This window comes from Physella acuta, unplaced genomic scaffold (assembly GCF_028476545.2).
Source record: "Physella acuta isolate Inbredline_101_S28 unplaced genomic scaffold, ASM2847654v3 ptg000333l, whole genome shotgun sequence".
Classification (NCBI taxonomy): domain Eukaryota; kingdom Metazoa; phylum Mollusca; class Gastropoda; family Physidae; genus Physella; species Physella acuta.
The window spans coordinates 197506-215353 of record NW_026731852.1 but is presented as its reverse complement, the minus strand read 5'-3'; the positions used below and the strand labels follow the sequence as shown (position 1 = coordinate 215353).

General features: G+C 38.0%; 2 protein-coding genes across 5 annotated transcripts; one reads left to right on the top strand and one right to left on the bottom strand.

The window, feature by feature from the left end:
* Window positions 1–2301: 2301 nt before the first annotated feature.
* Window positions 2302–11866, bottom strand: LOC131940844 (post-GPI attachment to proteins factor 3). Of its 4 annotated transcripts, none has more exons than XM_059299719.1 (8): window positions 11807–11866; window positions 7078–7407; window positions 5088–5237; window positions 4793–4855; window positions 4478–4539; window positions 4114–4250; window positions 3105–3309; window positions 2302–2759 (listed from the first exon to the last, which is right to left on the bottom strand). In XM_059299719.1, exons 2-8 carry the CDS (start codon window positions 7366–7368, stop codon window positions 2693–2695), a joined length of 975 nt encoding a protein of 324 aa, XP_059155702.1. In that variant the 5' UTR covers window positions 7369–7407; window positions 11807–11866; the 3' UTR covers window positions 2302–2692. The 4 variants fall into 4 exon arrangements, with proteins under 4 accessions (XP_059155702.1, XP_059155703.1, XP_059155701.1 ...); XM_059299720.1 differs by lacking the exon at window positions 11807–11866 and adding an exon at window positions 9247–9304; XM_059299718.1 differs by lacking the exon at window positions 11807–11866 and adding an exon at window positions 8723–8832 and having other exon boundaries at window positions 2303–2759.
* Window positions 11867–12556: 690 nt separating this feature from the next.
* Window positions 12557–16762, top strand: LOC131940843 (uncharacterized). Its single transcript, XM_059299715.1, has 2 exons — window positions 12557–12649; window positions 14341–16762. Exon 2 carries the CDS (start codon window positions 14556–14558, stop codon window positions 16068–16070), a length of 1515 nt encoding a protein of 504 aa, XP_059155698.1. The 5' UTR covers window positions 12557–12649; window positions 14341–14555; the 3' UTR covers window positions 16071–16762.
* Window positions 16763–17848: the final 1086 nt, after the last annotated feature.

Sequence of the window (17848 nt, the reverse complement as noted above, 5' to 3'; positions counted from 1 at the left end):
AATTTAACATAATCAAAGCTCTTGTTTAAATAAATATATAGACACTTTGAAAATTCAAAATTAAAGAGAAATAAAAATTAAACATACAATTTAAATTTAGGCGGAATTTTTGTTGAAACTTTTAAAATAAGTGCGCAAATTGTTTAAAAAAGTGTATATTAATGAGGTTTCAACGGCTGCTTTCAAATAGTAACCTTAGTTGTTATTTATAGCACGTTAATTGGGGTTAGGGTGGGGATTGGAAGGAAAATTGATCAACAAAAATATCCATTTTACTTACAGCAGCAGTTAATTTAACAATATAAAAATACATAAGGACTAAAAAAATATTATAAAATAATTTAATAGCACTTGATAAGATCACAAATATTGTGTTAAAATTGGAAGCAAATGTTTATAGACAAACAAAAAACCACTTTTAAAATGTTCAATTCTTAAGGAAAAAATCTTGGACAAGAACCTCAAATATCCATTTACTCTCAGCAGTTACACTGTAGTATGCTGCATGATATGTGTCAAATATGGACAGTTTTGCCGGATATTTTACTGCTTGAAAGAGCAATAACTAATCACACCCCAGAGCTTAATAAAGAGCTCTCACACCAACTTTTCATCTCTAGTTTCTGCCCTATTGATACCATTCATCAATATGTTCATTCATGTCATTTACTAAATGATTGCGCGTCCCTGCAGTATTCATGACTGAAGTTTTTAAAAAACATTGGCTAAAATGAGCAGAAATTAGTTTTAAAACATTACATTTTCATATAGAAGAAAAAACATTTTATATTAGTATAACAATTACAAGATTTTTGAGTGGTTGTATTTTTTTTCAGAATTCTCAATATTATTACTTATAATTTATCAAACATAGAAATTAAAATTTAAAAAATTCTAACTTAATCAAACAGAAAAATGTATCAATTCAAATTTTAACTTGCAAAAATTATCAACCAAAATTTAGGAGTGTGTGACAGTTTTTTCCCCATAATAAACAAAACCCAAAATAATAATAGAATAAATTTGTTTGAATGGCACTTTGTATAAGGCACAGCTATTTCTTGCTGCGTTATAAAGGAGGATAGGATAAAGTAATAATAAACCATCAACCAAAGACAAATGGTTACAATAACAGGCAGCAGTATTCAGGTTAAACTAGGTTTAACAGTATTCAGGTTAAACTAGGTTTAACAGTATTCAGATTAAACTAGGTTTAACATTATTCAGATTAAACTAGGTTTAACAGTATTCAGGTTAAACTAGGTTTAACAGTATGCAGGTTAAACTAGGTTTAACAGTATTCAGATTAAACTAGGTTTAACAGTATGCAGGTTAAACTAGGTTTAAACAATTTCATTAACTCAGTATTCTTATCACAAAGTCAACATCTCATGGGACAACATCCCCCAGTCACTCAAATGTCAAGAGCCAACATTCACACATCACTCACTCAAATGTCAAGAGCCAACATTCACACATCACTCACTCAAATGTCAAGAGCCAACATTCACACATCACTCACTCAAATGTCAAGAGCCAACATTCACACATCACTCACTCAAATGTCAAGAGCCAACATTCACACATCACAGACCTACCATTACATGTTAGGCAACATAAAACATGCCTTGCAAATATTGCCTAACACAAATAATTCATCCTAACATTCACAGACAAACTTATACAGGCAACAGTGCTAGCACCTGATGACAAAGGTCATCAGCACACTTCACCAGGTCTTTAGTGCATAACTCTAGTTTGTATCACAAAATTGACAACACTCATCACAGACCCAGCAGTAGAAAACATTTCAAGTACAAAAGTTTGGCGAATAGGGTTAAAAGTATTTTCAAAGACATCAAGCGTGCATAAATGTTAGGAGTTTAAATATTACACCTACTTGTCATACACCAATTTATTTAGAAAAAATATTTGATGGAACCTTTGTTTAATATATCTGACTTCTTTCTTATCTTTGGAAATTAATCGTACACACGAGAATATTACAAAATAAGTTTTTTAAATTATACCAAATTTGTATCTATCTAGAATGATAACATACCCAACGTTTTATCTGTCTAGATCAGGGGTCTCCAAACTTTTCAGCCCGAGGGCCGTATTAACTATCAAATATCAGTTCGGGGGCCAGTTTCTTTTAGGCATCTCTTTGGGGTGGCAGAGCCCCCCACCCACTCCCCACCGAAGAGCATATAACCCCCCCCCCCCCACCACCCAACGAAATATAAATTATATAGAAATATATATATATATAAATTTCAGCGACTCATCCATTGCATTTGAAAAATGGCAAAACTTGCATTCATTTTTCGCTATTTGAGTCACATTGTTTTCACCAATGTATGCAACACGGCGGGCAATGGTATTTGCACCCAAAGCTAATTTTCAAATTGTTTTGAATTTTCTGGGCAAAGTTCCTCAGGCACCTACAACAAACATTTTTCCGTGGACAAAAAGATGTCCGCGGGCCGGATGAGAGGAACCCGCGGGCCGCACTCGGCCCGCGGGCCGTAGTTTGGAGACCCCTGGTCTAGATAGACATGTTAATTAATTTTTTGGCTGTCAAGAATGAAATTATATAAAATCTTTTATCTGTCTAGAATGAAATTATACCAAATTTTTTATCTGTCTAGAAAGAAAACACACCAAATGTGTATCACTGTTTATAGCGCAACTATACCAATTTTTTAACATCAGCATCATCTTCTTTTTGCTTATACAGCGCATCATCTGTAATAAACCTGAAATGTGTTTGAAACATTTTAAGATCAAATATTTGATAAAAGGCTGATAATATGTTATAAAATAGAGGGCTATTTCAATGTTAACGTACACTTATTAAAAAAAGATGAATAGGCTTAGAAATATAGTTAGAGTCAATGCCTACTTCAGTCCCACACTAATGACTGACTACCTCTAATTAAAACCTCTTTAATCTAATTAAAACCTCTTTAATCTAATTAAAACCTCTTTAATCTAATTAAAACCTCTGTAATCTAATTAAAACCTTCTTTATCTAATTAAGACCTCTAAAATCTAATTAAAACCTCTAAATCTAATGAACAAGTTCAGAAACAGCTGCTTACCTGTACCAGAGGATGTTTAAAGGAACTGTCCCAGCATGCCAGAGTGCATGAGCATCCAGCGTCCAGAAAAGTGGAGGGAAATCAAAGACCTCTAAAATGAGCAGGCCATTGAGCCCTATGATGACAGCAGCACACTTCCAGACATAGGGTTTACTGCGATGGTTGTAGTAGCACCACACCAGCCAGCCCAGCCCATTCACTGCTCCTGGTAATCAAAGGTTTCATGTCTAAGTGCTCCACATCCTATTCATCATACATATGGTGACGTATTGCTAGTTGTACCACTGATAGCCACTAATGAAAGTCTGATATGTATGTGCTGCACACCCTTTTCATCGTACATATGGTGACATATAGCTAGTGGTGCCTCTAATAAAAGCCTGAAGCACATATTTTTCACCATACTAACAGTATAGTGATTCTTAACCATGTAGGAGGTACCAAACCCCACTAGTTTCATATGTGCATTCACTGAATCTTTCTTAATAGCTCTATGATCCACAATGACAAAATCTGATCATGCATCACATGTGTCCTCCGCAGAACTGCAGAAACTGACTCACCAAACTACCAGTGTTTGATCGAACCTAAGTTAAGAACCACTGCTGTAGTGATATAAGGCTAGTTGTGCTACTACCTGTAACCCATTCACCAATCAAAGCCTGAATAAAGCCCTAAAACTTAAAATTTGAGAATCAATATTGATGATTTCTAAACATAAGTGTATATCATATATCCTGTTTTCAAGGCTACAAATTACTTTTGCTGATGTCACTACTATAAACCTACTATAAACCTAACCCACAGTGCCAGCCTGCATGAAGAAAAAACCTTGATACTATATTGCCCTGCTATGGACTGGCTTAGTTAATCTTCTTTGTTTACCGTCTCGACCACGCCAACCCTGCTTAGTTCATCAACCTGCTCATAATTTTACTGTAGCAAAGTTTACAGCTCTACACAGCCATCATACAAGGTAAAAGACAGGATTTAGTCAAACCAACCTTACCTACAATCAAATTGACCTTCATATTGTACCCGTAATCAAAGCGAACAAAGGCCAGGTAGTGAATGTGATAGCCATAGAGGCCAGCTAGCAGAAGTACAACCACAGACAGTATGTACTGGTGGCTTGATCCAATCACCCTGGGGAAAAAGTTTTTTAACGATTGCTAACTTCATTTATTACTCAAACAGTGTATTACTCTGGGAAAAAAATGATTTATTTCACTTTTTTTTTTTAACTTAGCTCCAAGTACTGATGAATAGACCCATTTAGTTGCAATTTTAAGAATATTTTTTTTAAATTAAGCATAAATGAATTTATGAATGAATGTCTACAGTATTAAGTAATGCTTAGAACATAATTGTACCTGCATATCAATGAAAAGAGATTGTAAACAACAAGTCCAAAGGCACTGAAATAATCCATTTTCTGATGGGGAAAATCAGCACAAAGTTAACCAGATGAAAACCAATTTTATAAGTAACTGCAAATATATGCTTTAAAAATTAAAACAAAACAACTATTGTTACTTTTACAAAACCAATTAAGTGAATAAAATCATTGTTAAAATAACAAGACAAGTTCTACCATAATATCTAGTTTGGAATAATTGATGTTAACACATATTAAAAATTCCATAACGGTATAGACACAAAACAGTAGTGGAAATAATTTTTTGTACCTCAGTAAATGGAGTGTCTCTTGCATGGAAAATAGTTGCACACATCCATGTGACAAAGCCAACCTTTCACAATTAAGATCATGGAATGCTCAAATAAGGACAAGTTATCATGGAATTCTCACACAATAAGGACAAGTTATCAAGGACTTGTCACAAAATAATATCAATAAATAACATTCATCACTAAATTTCAATGTATGCTGGTTGATATAAAGATATTTGATTATGATATCAGAAAAGTATATTTAAATAAATATATATTAAAATATATGGTTACAATGTTGGTATGACTTACCAGAGCCATGCCATGCCATACATGAAACATGGGGGTGGATGAGGGCACTTTACTTCTATAGCATAGCACAGCTAGGTGTGTAAGACCATTCAGAAAAGAAAAAATCATGGATGCTGGCTCCTGAATTCCTGCATACCGAACAAATGGCCACTGAAATAAAAAATGTTTTCATGTATTTTTTTATGGTTATGCAATTATCTATATATATAATTCTCTTCTTGGAGACCCTAGAAAACAAGCTGTAAGCGCGCTCCCTACCGCCCCCACCCCTACATGGTCTGGTGAGCTGTGGTTCACGCTAAATGTTTACAGTTGTAGAGCCGGGTTTAGTGACGGCTATTAGGGGCAGATAATTTAGTTTGAAACTATTTTAAACTTAGGGGAGGTAACTAAGTGGAGGCTGCTTTCTCGGGGGGGGGGGGGGGGGGGGTATCGTCCTTAACGAGCTACTGACAGTGTTTTAAAGCAAATATATTCAGCATTGGTACTGTAGAATTCACAAATTATGAATTACTGAAAAGTAGAAAATAAAACAACTAAATAGCGGCGTATGATATGCCGCGGGTCGGCTCATGTTCTAATAATTAAGAAATCAATTTTAAAAATATATAAAAATAATTACTTTTTTTTCACATTTAAAAGAATAGTTTAAAAAATGAAGAGTTAAAATGTGTAAAATGTGTGTACAAGTGTATAGGTATTCATCTATGCACAACATCATATAAAAACTGAGTCTTTATTTAAAATTAAAGACTTCAAAGTGACACTGTACCACTAATCCTGACTCTTAAGTGGACTAGAGAGTGTGATGCTACTTTTGATGATAGACAATCCGATAAAAGTGAAACATGATTGTCAGTTCAAGAGTAAGGTACCCATTTAGACTCGTCTGTCTATAGCCACAGTGAAGTCATCCTCTTCAGGTTTTACTTTTACCTTGGCATGTAAATATACCGTCGGGTAAGAATTGTGTCCAGCTGCCTTTACTTTCCTGGCTAGGTACCCATTAGAGCTGAGTTGACCCAGGGAGGTCACACTTGGGTTTATAACTGTGTTCTACCTCACTACCACATCATTCCTACTGACAATAGGACTGATCTGGGTCCCTGACACTCAACATCAGGCTGTCACCACATCTCTATGATTCAGTTTTTTAAACATTCCAAACATCTCAATGTTATAGTGCACCACAAGACAAACATCTCAATGTTATAGTGCACCACAAGACAAACATCTCAATGTTATAGTGCACCACAAGACAAACATCTCAATGTTATAGTGCACCACAAGACAAACATCTCAATGTTATAGTGCACAAGACAATGTCTCAATGTTATACTGCACCATAAGACAAACATCTCAATGTTATAGTGCACCATAAGACAAACATCTCAATGTTATAGTGCACCACAAGACATACATCTCAATGTTATAGTGCACCACAAGACAAACATCTCAATCATATAGTGCACCACAAGACAAACATCTCAATCATATAGTGCACTACAAGACAAACATCTCAATGTTATAGTGCACCACAAGACATACATCTCAATCATATAGTGCACCACAAGACAAACATCTCAATCATATAGTGCACCACAAGACAAACATATCAATGTTATAGTGCACCACAAGACAAACATCTCAATCATATAGTGCACCACAAGACAAACATCTCAATCATATAGTGCACCACAAGACAAACATCTCAATCATATAGTGCACCACAAGACATACATCTCAATCATATAGTGCACCACAAGACAAACATCTCAATCATATAGTGCACCACAAGACAAACATCTCAATCATATAGTGCACCACAAGACAAACATCTCAATCATATAGTGCACTACAAGACAAACATCTCAATGTTATAGTGCACCACAAGACATACATCTCAATGTTATATTGCACCATAAGACAAACATCTCAATGTTATAGTGCACCACAAGACAAAAACAAGCTGATATAAAATAGTAAAAACCTTTCCATAAAACTGTGGTACATTGCTGCCATCACGGGAGAAAGCGTCCACCGTTGTCCACATACATTCATATTTGCATTCATCTCGACATGTCCACTGCAGAAACTTCATGTACAGCGGCTGTGTTAGGTTAAAGTCTGTGAGGTTTGAGCAGTTATTCTTGAGGCAGCTTTCATTGCATTTCCCAAATATATATGACCTGTCGCCATTTGAAGCTTTTGCAAAAGTAAAGAGTCCCAAAAAAGCACAAAATATGTAATAAATAATGTTAGTTTGCCAACTTTTCATCATTTGATGAAATCTGTGTTGTTACATTAGGGACAAAATAATCTGAAAAGACAAAAAGTTAAACAGATTTTTTTTAAACAGTTAAATACAGAGCTAATATCAGCAGTTGCATTAATGATAAAAAACACACTAATAAAATTTCAATTTCACAATCTAAATAACAAAAGGGGAGAAATCTCTGAACTTTAGTAAGACAGGTATCACATAAATAGAGGCTCTTTTCACTAGGCAAAGGCCTACACTTCAAGCAATCTATCATTGGAGATGGTGTTGAGCCAGTGGATGCTTTTTATCTTTCACAGGTACTTAGTTTGGAAAGAATTTAGTAGTAGCTGTAGTTACTTTTTAGCATTTGCTGCCATACAGTAGAATGCTAAGGACATTACTTTTGATAAGTCTGCAGTTGGTGTTGGAAGAAATTTCCTTTGATCGTCATGTTTTTTGTATGGTTGCAATGGCTTGTTTGGCTTTAGAGTTGAGTGTTTTGATTTCAGTGATGCAGTCTCCTTCATAATTGATAGTGCTGCCTAAATATGTGAAATCTTTTGCTTCGACTAATTGTGTGTTGTTTATTTCAAAAGATTTTTTTTTGCTTTTTTAATTCGTTTAATAATTCTGATTTTGTTTTTGGTTAATGTCTGTTTCTGTTTTTTTTTGTTTTTCTTGCATACAACTAGCTAGCAGTTAACTGGTCTGCAAAATCTAGATGCTCTAGTGCTAGTTGTAAGTGTCCATCTGTTGCCTCTTGACTTTTCTGTCATTTGCATTATCAGCAAAGTCAATATATCCTATATAATAAGCCTACACAAAGTTAAGTACATATGATGATGAATGATGATGATTACAATTTAAAAAATTATGGATCTCTAGAGTCTAGATCTAGATCCCTATCTGCTAAAAACTTAACAGATTTGTTAGGCCTAATTTAGTAATTTTTATAATTATTAGGGGCCCTAATTAATTAGTAGTAATTAATTAGTAATTAGTAATTAAATTAGCTAATCTTGAATCTAGATCTTTTAAAACCATTCACAAAATTTAATCTAGTCTATCTATAAAAAAGGATGAAGTTTTTAAAAAGTTTAATGTAGTCAAATACAACAACTTTTTAACAAGATGAATAGTGGAATGTCCCGTATTTATAAAGTCAGTGCTAATCATTAACTTCATAACTGCTGGTAGCCCACCGCTGCTAGGATTACTAATACTACTACTAGGAAGATTAAATAAATAGAAATAGGGTCTAGGCCTAATAATTATAATTTAGTCGTTATTTAAAAGACAATTTAGCAGAAATGTTTACCGATTAATTAGTTGCTGATAATATTAACAGGCTAATTATAAAGCGTTTTATTACTGATGAGTTAGAAATGGGTAGCTTTGAAATCTGCCTAAGCTCATTTTCTTCGCCAGCAGGGATTTTCGGTATGTTCTGCGGAAGTGAAAGTGCAAAGAAAAATAACTCCAAATATAACTGCTCATTTATCACGAGTTATCATTGATTGTGCACTGAAGGAAGCTTTGGGTGCTATGGTAACTGGACCGTTATTAAGAGGAAAACGATTTAATGTAATTTGATTTAATATGTAGACTACGTTATATTATACATCATAGATGTTAAGTTTGACTAAATTTACTCCATAATAGTAGCTTAATAGTTGTGTGTGTTTAAAAGCTGTGCTTTTTATTGGACTTCAGACCTACTACCGTAACGGGAGATAACTGAGTAATGAAGAGGGTTTTTTTTTTACCACAGTTAATTTCGTGAAAACTTTATTAGCCCATGGTTCGTTGGCCTCTTAGCAGTGACACTGACAACAGCAGCTACTCGTGTTAATATTTTATATTACATATACATAGACGTTTTAAATAAATAATTACCTTCTTATCTGTATGAACAACATATCGTCATTATAAAGAGCGGCTGATATCTAACCAAACTTTGAGAAGACAACTTTTTAGCATTGTCGCAGACAATCATTTTATCTTAATTATTAAGACTTAATAGGCTTACCGAACTAAGGCGATAATTGCGCTTCGGATGATACTATCTAGATCTACGTATAATACGAGAATAGATGAAAAGCGCTATTGTTAAGAGTTCCGTCCCTTGACTATTTGACCCAAAAAATTGCATTAAAACGTTTTAATCAGTGGCGTAGGCAGGAGGGGCATAACCCTCCCCCCCCCCCATAGACCCCTCGGTATATATATATAAAGTATGAGGGGGGTGCAAATCGAAAGTTTGAGGGGGGGGGGTGCAAATCAAAAGTTTGAGGGGTGGTGCAAATCGAAAGTTTGAAGGGGGGGGGGTGCAAATCGAAAGTTTGTCCCCGGGTAAAAATTGGACCCCCCCCTTGAGACGATCCTGGCTACGCCACTGGTTTTAATAACAAGCTTTTATAAAATATTGTACTTGATTTAGACAGTAAATGTTAATACACTGATGGATTGAGTTAGAATGCTTTTTGATTATCAAGAAGAAAAAGTTTTAAGAAACGTTTTTTTTAATTACGCATAAAAATTAGTATAGCTATTTTGTAGAGTTGTATTTATAAATTTAAAGTTAAATTAAAGCCAAATCTAAATTACAGACATATACTATTGGAATTTGTAGTTTCTAAAATTTTAATAGACCCCCCCCCCCTCCGGTATCCAATTTAAAGGCCGCGGCTAATGATAAAAAGTCGCATATTTAAGGTGATAATCAGTAGGGTATAGAAAAAATCGTGTCATTTTCAAAACGATAAGGCCAATGAAAACAGTTATGATACTAAATCGAAAAGAAACTTTATTTTTAAAAATGCATGTAAGTAAAAATAACTTTAGCCAATACAGTCTGTGATATAGGTTGCTTTTATTGGCGCTACACATTCAATTCTCAACAAGAGACGGTCGGACTTACCTGAACCGAGTTTCTTCCAGGCATCTCTTCGGGGGGGGGGGGGGGGGGGGGGGGGGGGGGGGCGGAGCTCCCCCGGAGAAGGTCTACCGCCCCCCCCCCCCTGAATGAAATGGAATCTATATAGAAAATATATACTTTTAAAAGTGTCCGCCCCCCCTCCCGGAAATTTTAGTCCGCCCCCCCCCCCCGAAAATTTCAAGCCCCCCCCCCCCCCCCCCCCCCCGTAGAAAAAAGTCTGGAAGAACCACTGGGCCTGAAGTACTTTATTCAACACGCGAGCTAGTGATATAGTAGTCTTTTAGATGCACGTTTCACGGGACATTTTTGGTTCCTTGATTACTTTTTCTTCTTTGTTCTTCATTGTAATGTTGCACGTGATTTCCTCTAACACAATTAACTAATACGAGCTGACCCGCGACGTAGCATATGCCTCTATCTAGATGTTTTATTTTCTACTTACAGAAATTCATAATTTGTGAATTCAACACACATGCGGCCTATCTTATTACTGTAACAGTTGAAATGGACAAATAAAGTTTTAAATCCCCGTCTTTCCAGTGTTTGTGGATCATTATTGTGAAACTATTGTCTTGTACTTGGAGTTAGTAGATTAAATAGCAACACCACAGACAGCATGCTTTTGTTACAACAGCTAAAAGTAGATGTGCAATTTAGATATTGGCCAATTACTTAATTGGACCCTAATCTAGGCTTCGTTCAGACATTTCTTTTTCCTAGGGGTGGGGGGCGCACTTAATTTTTTAGGAGGAGAGGCTCTTAATTTTTTGGTGGCGGGGGGGGGGGGGGGGCACTGGTTAAAGTAAATATTTTGTATATAAATTATATTTCGTTCGGGGGGGGGGGGTGCCCGAAAAGAGGCCTGAAAGAAGCTGACCATAATGTCAGTTTTAGAAATCGATGCTACTGAATGTTGAAGCACGTATGTAAACGTCTCTCGTTTTTGTAGAATACATACCTTTAAAAACATTATTAAACCAATGCTAATCTTTAGTAATTATGTTGGTAGTCCGCTCACTAGACTAACACAACCGAATGTTTCTGCATTGAATCAGTCAGACTTTGACACAAACTTTGGGGAGTTTGTTTTTGTTGTCATATTATACAATGCTAAACGAACCACACTTGGGGGTAGTGGCGGTTAAGTGCCAGAGCGCATGATGGTTATCTCAAGTGTAGACATGTGTGGGGTTTTTGTTTTGTTGGAGTACTTCGTGCATGATGCTAACCACACCATTCCTCTAATGAGGAAATCGCTAAAATTATTTTTAACCTGTACTTAACCTACACTGTATGGGCAGTGGCGTAGGCAGCGGGTTAGTGGGGGTCATAACCCCCCCCCCCCCATAGTTCCCTCGGTATATATATAAAAAGTATGAGGGGGGTGCAAATCGAAAGTTTGAGGGGGGGGGGGGTGCAAATCGAAAGTTTGTCCCCGGGTAAAAATTGGACCCCCCCCCCCCTCGGATCCCTTGAGACGATCCTGGCTACGCCACTGCGCATGGGTACAATACTTACAGTACACCACTGACTAGACTTTTTTCTTCTTTCAATTTCTTTTCTTTATTTAAGTTTTTTTTTTTTTTTACTCTGCAACATCCGGACTATGACTGGTTTTGAGACAGAATCTACACCTTTAAAATTATGACGACAGTTTTGCGTTGAATTTAATTTCTCCTCGTAAAACCAACACATCCTGTTACTATATTTAGAACTCTGGGAACCCCGCAAGTTAACATTTATATTCAAGTTGCTAGTTAAGTAGTGTAGAGGAAAATGGTTGATGTTGTTGGGAATTTCCAATAATGTTGTAGGCCTACTTGTAGTTTACTTTTTTAAACATAGGGCATAATGAGATTTAAAACATGTTATTATTTTTACAAAAAACCAAATCAAATACTCAATCTAACGTGAAGCAATCCTTCAAAACTTACGGATGTTCAAGGCAAAATAAAAATGTATGTTAGATCGTGCTGCTACGAATGACCCCCCCCCCCCCTTTTTTTTTTTTTTTTTAACTGACCCTTGTTTCTCAGAAACTGAAACAACCAGCCGTGTCAACTTTGGTCTTTAGTCGTCACTGAACCGTGGCGACCTAAAAAAGTCAATCGTTTATAATGACGACACCCAGTGTTATACGGCTATTAAATGTTCGGGAAGCCCGGCGTCTATTTTTTTTTTTTTTGGTTGCTCTTTTATTTCAATGGATAAAAATAGCAACTTATGGCTTGCTCTGTCCCAACACAACACAGTCAGTAGTCAGTATCATCAAGACAAGCACACAGTGAGCTGGGTTAACGGGAGGGTGTCACAAGGGTGATGGCATGATGATGTAGAGCAGAATGACATCTGCGAACGGAGGTAAGAAACACCGTTGAATTAAAACTTCTTTTATTTATTTTCACTTAATTAAAAATGATGTTGTAGTTAATTAGTGTGGCATTAAATTTAGTTTTTAAAATATTATAATTTTTTTAACCCAACAGCTGTATTTATATAGCCCCCAGTGAAAGAACTAGAAAAATGCCCCTCTCTGTTATATATTTACAGGAAGGCCCATATCCTACTAAACTACTAGGTCTATTATGAAATTGGTTTTGTTATGCCTTCTTCTTCGATCTTTTAATTTAGTGTTAGAAGGGATTCCCCATCAACACAATTAAGCATTCTTTTCTTTTTGGATTTGCTTCCATAGCCTTTGATTTTGGAGTTGTCTCTCCTCAGCTAACAAGCCTTATCTGCCTGAGGGTTCGAACTCGAGACTTTATGGTTTAGCAACCATGAGCTTTACCGACTCGACGTTTTATTATGTATTACTTTTTTTTTTAATTGCACATGCCGACTCAGCATGCATAAGACCAGAGAAAAGAAAACAGTGGTCAGTGTACCGTTGCTAGGGGTAGGTGGGTGCAGAGGAGTAGCGACGCTTCCTGGCGCCCGGGGACAAACTTTTCGATTTGCACCCCCCCCCCCTTCTTAAGATTTCGATTTGCACCCCCCCCTCTCAAACTTTCGATTTGCACCCCCCTCAACCTTTCAATTTATTTTTCCAACCCATTTTGGCGCCCCCTAAGGTCGGCGCCCGGGGACATATGTCCCCCCCGCCCCCCCCCCCCCCCCCCTCGCTACGCTACTTGGTGGGTGTGGTGAAGAAAGGGCTTTAGCACTTTGGCCATTAGTACAGCTGGCATAGACATGTGTTTGTCGAGCTATGATTGGTCGACCATTAAATAGGCTTAAACCGTCTGTACAGAGAAATACCATACCGTACAACCAGTAGCGTCACAAGGCCGGACGGGATGACACTACTCTATGGGATGACACCAAAACGAAAAATAGCAAATGTTAATGATCAAGCCTGCTTTTCCCCCATTTATTTTAATAACTGATACAAGTAATATAGACCCCAGCAAGCAAAAGTGCCACCATCTGGAAGGGTGACACCATTTGCCTATAGTTTTTGTACATCATTGTTGGAGGGGGTGACACCGGACCTTGTCAGTTCTGTCAAATTCTCTAACTGCAGCAATAGATTTAGTTTTTTTTTCTGCTAACGTCAGTGTGAGCTTGTGTCCGTGATGTGGAAAACTAATCACCACCTTATCTTTCGTCATTTGTTTTAATCGCCACACCCCGGATAGATATGGGCTACACACATCTCTAGAATAGTACATCGTGTAGGGTGGGGGTTAGGGGTTGGGGGAAAGGAGGGGGGTATCGTCCTTAACGACCATCTAATAGTGTTTTAAAGCAAATATTTTCAGTGGCAGCATTGGTACTGTCGAATTCACAAATTATGAATTACTGAAAAGTAGAAAATAAAACAACTAAATAGCGGAGTATGATACGCCGCGGGTCGGTTCGTTATATTTTAATTTCACTTATTGGCAATTTTTTTCGGGCATCGCTATCGTCCCGCTCGACTAAAGAGTTCCGGAATTATTACCGCTACTGTATAGACCTACAAGCAATAGATTGACCATGTACATATAATATACACGTGTAAATAAATGGCTAAGCTTCTATACTTTTATATATTTTATTTCATACAGGAAAACGCTTGTAGAGCATAAATTCAAGCTGTCCGTGTCGTCATATCCAAGCCAGTCAGAGCGCCGCGGGAAAAGACGAGATTTCAAATTCATTCACTGACTCAATATTTTCCAGACATCGCGAGAAAAGACGATATTTGAAATTAATTCAGTGGCAACATTTTCCGGACATTGCGAGAAAAGACGAAATTTCAAATTAATTCACTGACTCAACAATGGCCGACAAGTCAGAAGATGGCAACGGTTCCAGCGAAGACGGGCCGCTGTACTACGAGGTGGAGCATCAGCCCAAGGCCTGGCCAGTTCTGTACCTGGGCTGTCCGACGGAGCACTCGAGGTATATCCCAGCTCCTGAGTTCGGCCTCGCTCACCTGCCTGAAGACATCCGGTGCCAAGAAGTTCTTGCTCTGATTAGGCTCAACATGGAACTTGCCGTGAGGTTAAGTGTAGCCATGTCACAGACTTGCACACAGAACATAGGCCACATAAACCAGGCTTCACACACTATGTCAACTGACACAGGACACATAAACCAAGCTCCACACGCTATGTCAACTGACACAGGCCACATAAACCAGGCTCCACACACTATATCAACTGACACAGGTCACATAAACCAGGCTATGTCAACTGACACAGGCCACATAAACCAGGCTCCACACACTATATCAACTGACACAGGTCACATAAACCAGGCTCCACACACTATATCAACTGACACAGGCCACATAAACCAGGCTCCAAACACTATGTCAACTGACACAGGTCACATAAACCAGGCTCCAAACACTATGTCAATTGACACAGGTCACATAAACCAGGCTCCACACACTATGTCAATTGACACAGGTCACATAAACCAGGCCCCTCACACTATGTCAACTGACACAGGCTACACAATCCAGGCACCAGAATCAAAGTGCGATCCTTACCACGTCCGTGGCAGCGGTTCTGTTTGTTATTTCTCGGACACACACGATTTGTTTCCTTGTTGTCATGGAGACGTCAACCAATGCCCCATGTGCCACATCCCGAAATGCCCTTACACCGAGACGCTGGGGGCAGATCATTTCCTCGTGTCCAGTCACCCGGTGCACGTGCCGGACGCGAGTCGAGCTCACCTAGCATTCCGTGTCTCCACCAACCAGCATGTGGTCAGGGATGAGGCCGATGCTGGCAGCACGAAGGTCGATCTGTTCTTCGACTCCTGCAACACACGTGACACCGTCAAGGCAAAGGGCGTCTGCCTCGCTGGAGTCTGGGAAGAGCAGGACAAAGTCCACGTGTTGTGTGTAGCAGATATGAACAGTCGTCTGCAACAGTTGCTGCAGACTATGAGACAAGACATGCGGCGTCTGTTCGCCGCTATACCCGAAGAGAAAAGAAAAAGCTTCATACAAAACCACGTGATTATAATTGGCCATCCGCACGGCTCGGCTAAAGTCGTTAGTGTCGGCCGGAAAATGTCGAGCGGACAAGAGACATCGCCCTGTGGCAGTTTGTACCTGGAGACGAGATACCTGATAGAAACCTGCAACGGTTCATCAGGTGCGCCTGTTGTCGGCCCGGGGTGGGCGGACGGCGGCCCAGGCTATCGCGTGCATTGCGGCTTCTACAGATCTGGTGACATTAAAACGGGAATTTCCAAATCCTTCTGGGTAGTGGACTCTGACGAAAGGGGCGGGGCTCCGGTTAAAAATTGTGTGCCAGATACAAGTGGCCTGCGCTGAAAAATCTTATTGTAGGCTAAATTTTTTAATATCAGTGATAATTAAATTAAGTGAGTCACGTTAAAAGACCAGGCTTTATTTTTACTTTCTCGTATATACGTAGTATAGAGAAAGTATTGTAATCGTGCAAAAAAAAAAAATCGAGATTTTTACAAATCTCGACGTTTTACACCTCACTGATACGGAAAAACATAATTTTGCAATCTTGTCCGTATGTCTGTGTGTGTGTGTGTCTGTGTGTGTGTCTGTCCGTGTGTAAACACGATAACTTGAGTACCGTTACAGCTAGGTTGATGAAATTTCATATATAAGTATTTTATCAAAATCGTAGATCCGTATCAACTTTTGAGCGATTTCCGATAACCGGAAGTGGTACTTTTCCTACTTTGAATTTTTAAAAGCCTATAACTTGAGTACTATTTCAGATAGATAAATGAAATTTCACATGTAAGTAAAAGATCTAATTCTCTACCTTCTGTTAAATTTTGAGTAATTTCCGTTGACTGGAAGTAGTAATTTACGCTACTTCCGATTTCTCAAAAAACTAATGTAAATTTTAAAAGTACTAATAATATTGCGCACTATTATGCGCTTTTTTTATTTGCGTTCACTTGGTGTGCAATTAATTTGTCTACGAGATTTTATTCTATTTTTAAAACTTTAAGTATTTAAAATGGATTAAAAATCATGTCTATAGCCCGAGTTTCCATCCCCTGTTAATTTATGTAAGAATATTCGAGAAAGTTTAGGGGAGATCACTCCCGGTTTATTTTTAATATCAGTGATAATTAAATTAAGTGATTCACGTTGAAAGCCCATCCCCAAAAGCTGTAATCAGTAACAATCCCATGGGGTAATGATGAAACTGAAAGTATAATCTGGAATATGACATGGAAAAATATGAGGAGAGAGAAGAAAACGTTTGGCTTTTCTTACAGAATGGTCTGTTTCTGTAAACACGCGAAAATGATTCATATATGGGCAAGGAGCATTGCACTCGAATAAACGATTCACGTTCGAATGGACAACAGTGAGAATGGTCTGGAGCAGAGGCGTAGCGAGGGCGGGACTGGGGGGGGGGCGTACCGGGTGACACCCGACCTAGCGACGCCACTGGTCTGGAAAGGACCATTAAATATGTTTTAATTCGTCTGCGGTATAATTAAAAACATTGTGGTAATAAAAATTTTCACGAACTTTACTAATGATTGGATGTATTTCATGTTTTCAGTATTTTCGGTAGCTAAACAGCAATTAAAACAAAAAGCCTAAAACAATTTTTTTTTTTTTTTTATTTTTGTCATTGAAAATGGTTAATAAACATGGCATAACTATGTAGGTTATGTGGTTAAAAAAAAGTATAATCTTATTAAACATAACTTTATCGGCAAAGTTTTGAGTACAAACCAGTGGCGTAGCCAGGATCGTCTCATGGGGGGGGGGGTTCAAATTTTTTCCCGCATTATAAATGTATATATCAGAGGCGTAGCGTCCCTCCCCGGCCTCCGAGGATAAACTTGACAACTTTTCATTTGCACCCCCCTTCAAACTTCAGTTGCACCCCCCCCTCAGACTTTCGATTTTGCACCCCCCGCTCAACCTTTATGTATCTACCGGGGGGTCTAAGGGGTGGGGGGGGGGGGGGGTTCTGACCCCCCCCAACCCCCCTCCCTGCCTACGCCACTGGTACAAACCCAAGTGATGTTTCAGAAGATCGATCACGCAGTTTATGTACCATCAATACATTTTTGTCTTACGAAAATGAAACTGTTAGTTAT

What these genes read in the sequence shown, in the direction of transcription:
- LOC131940844 (XM_059299719.1), bottom strand. Translation starts at nt 7,368, where the DNA reads ATGATGAAAAGTTGGCAAACTAACATTATTTATTACATATTTTGTGCT. An exon ending in TACCACAGTTTTATGGAAAG is followed by an intron (nt 5,238 to 7,077) that starts GTTTTTACTATT and finishes TTTTTATTTCAG; the next exon opens with TGGCCATTTGTTCGGTATGC. An exon ending in GAAGGTCAATTTGATTGTAG is followed by an intron (nt 3,310 to 4,113) that starts GTAAGGTTGGTT and finishes TTTGATTACCAG; the next exon opens with GAGCAGTGAATGGGCTGGGC.
- LOC131940843 (XM_059299715.1), top strand. Translation starts at nt 14,556, where the DNA reads ATGGCCGACAAGTCAGAAGATGGCAACGGTTCCAGCGAAGACGGGCCG.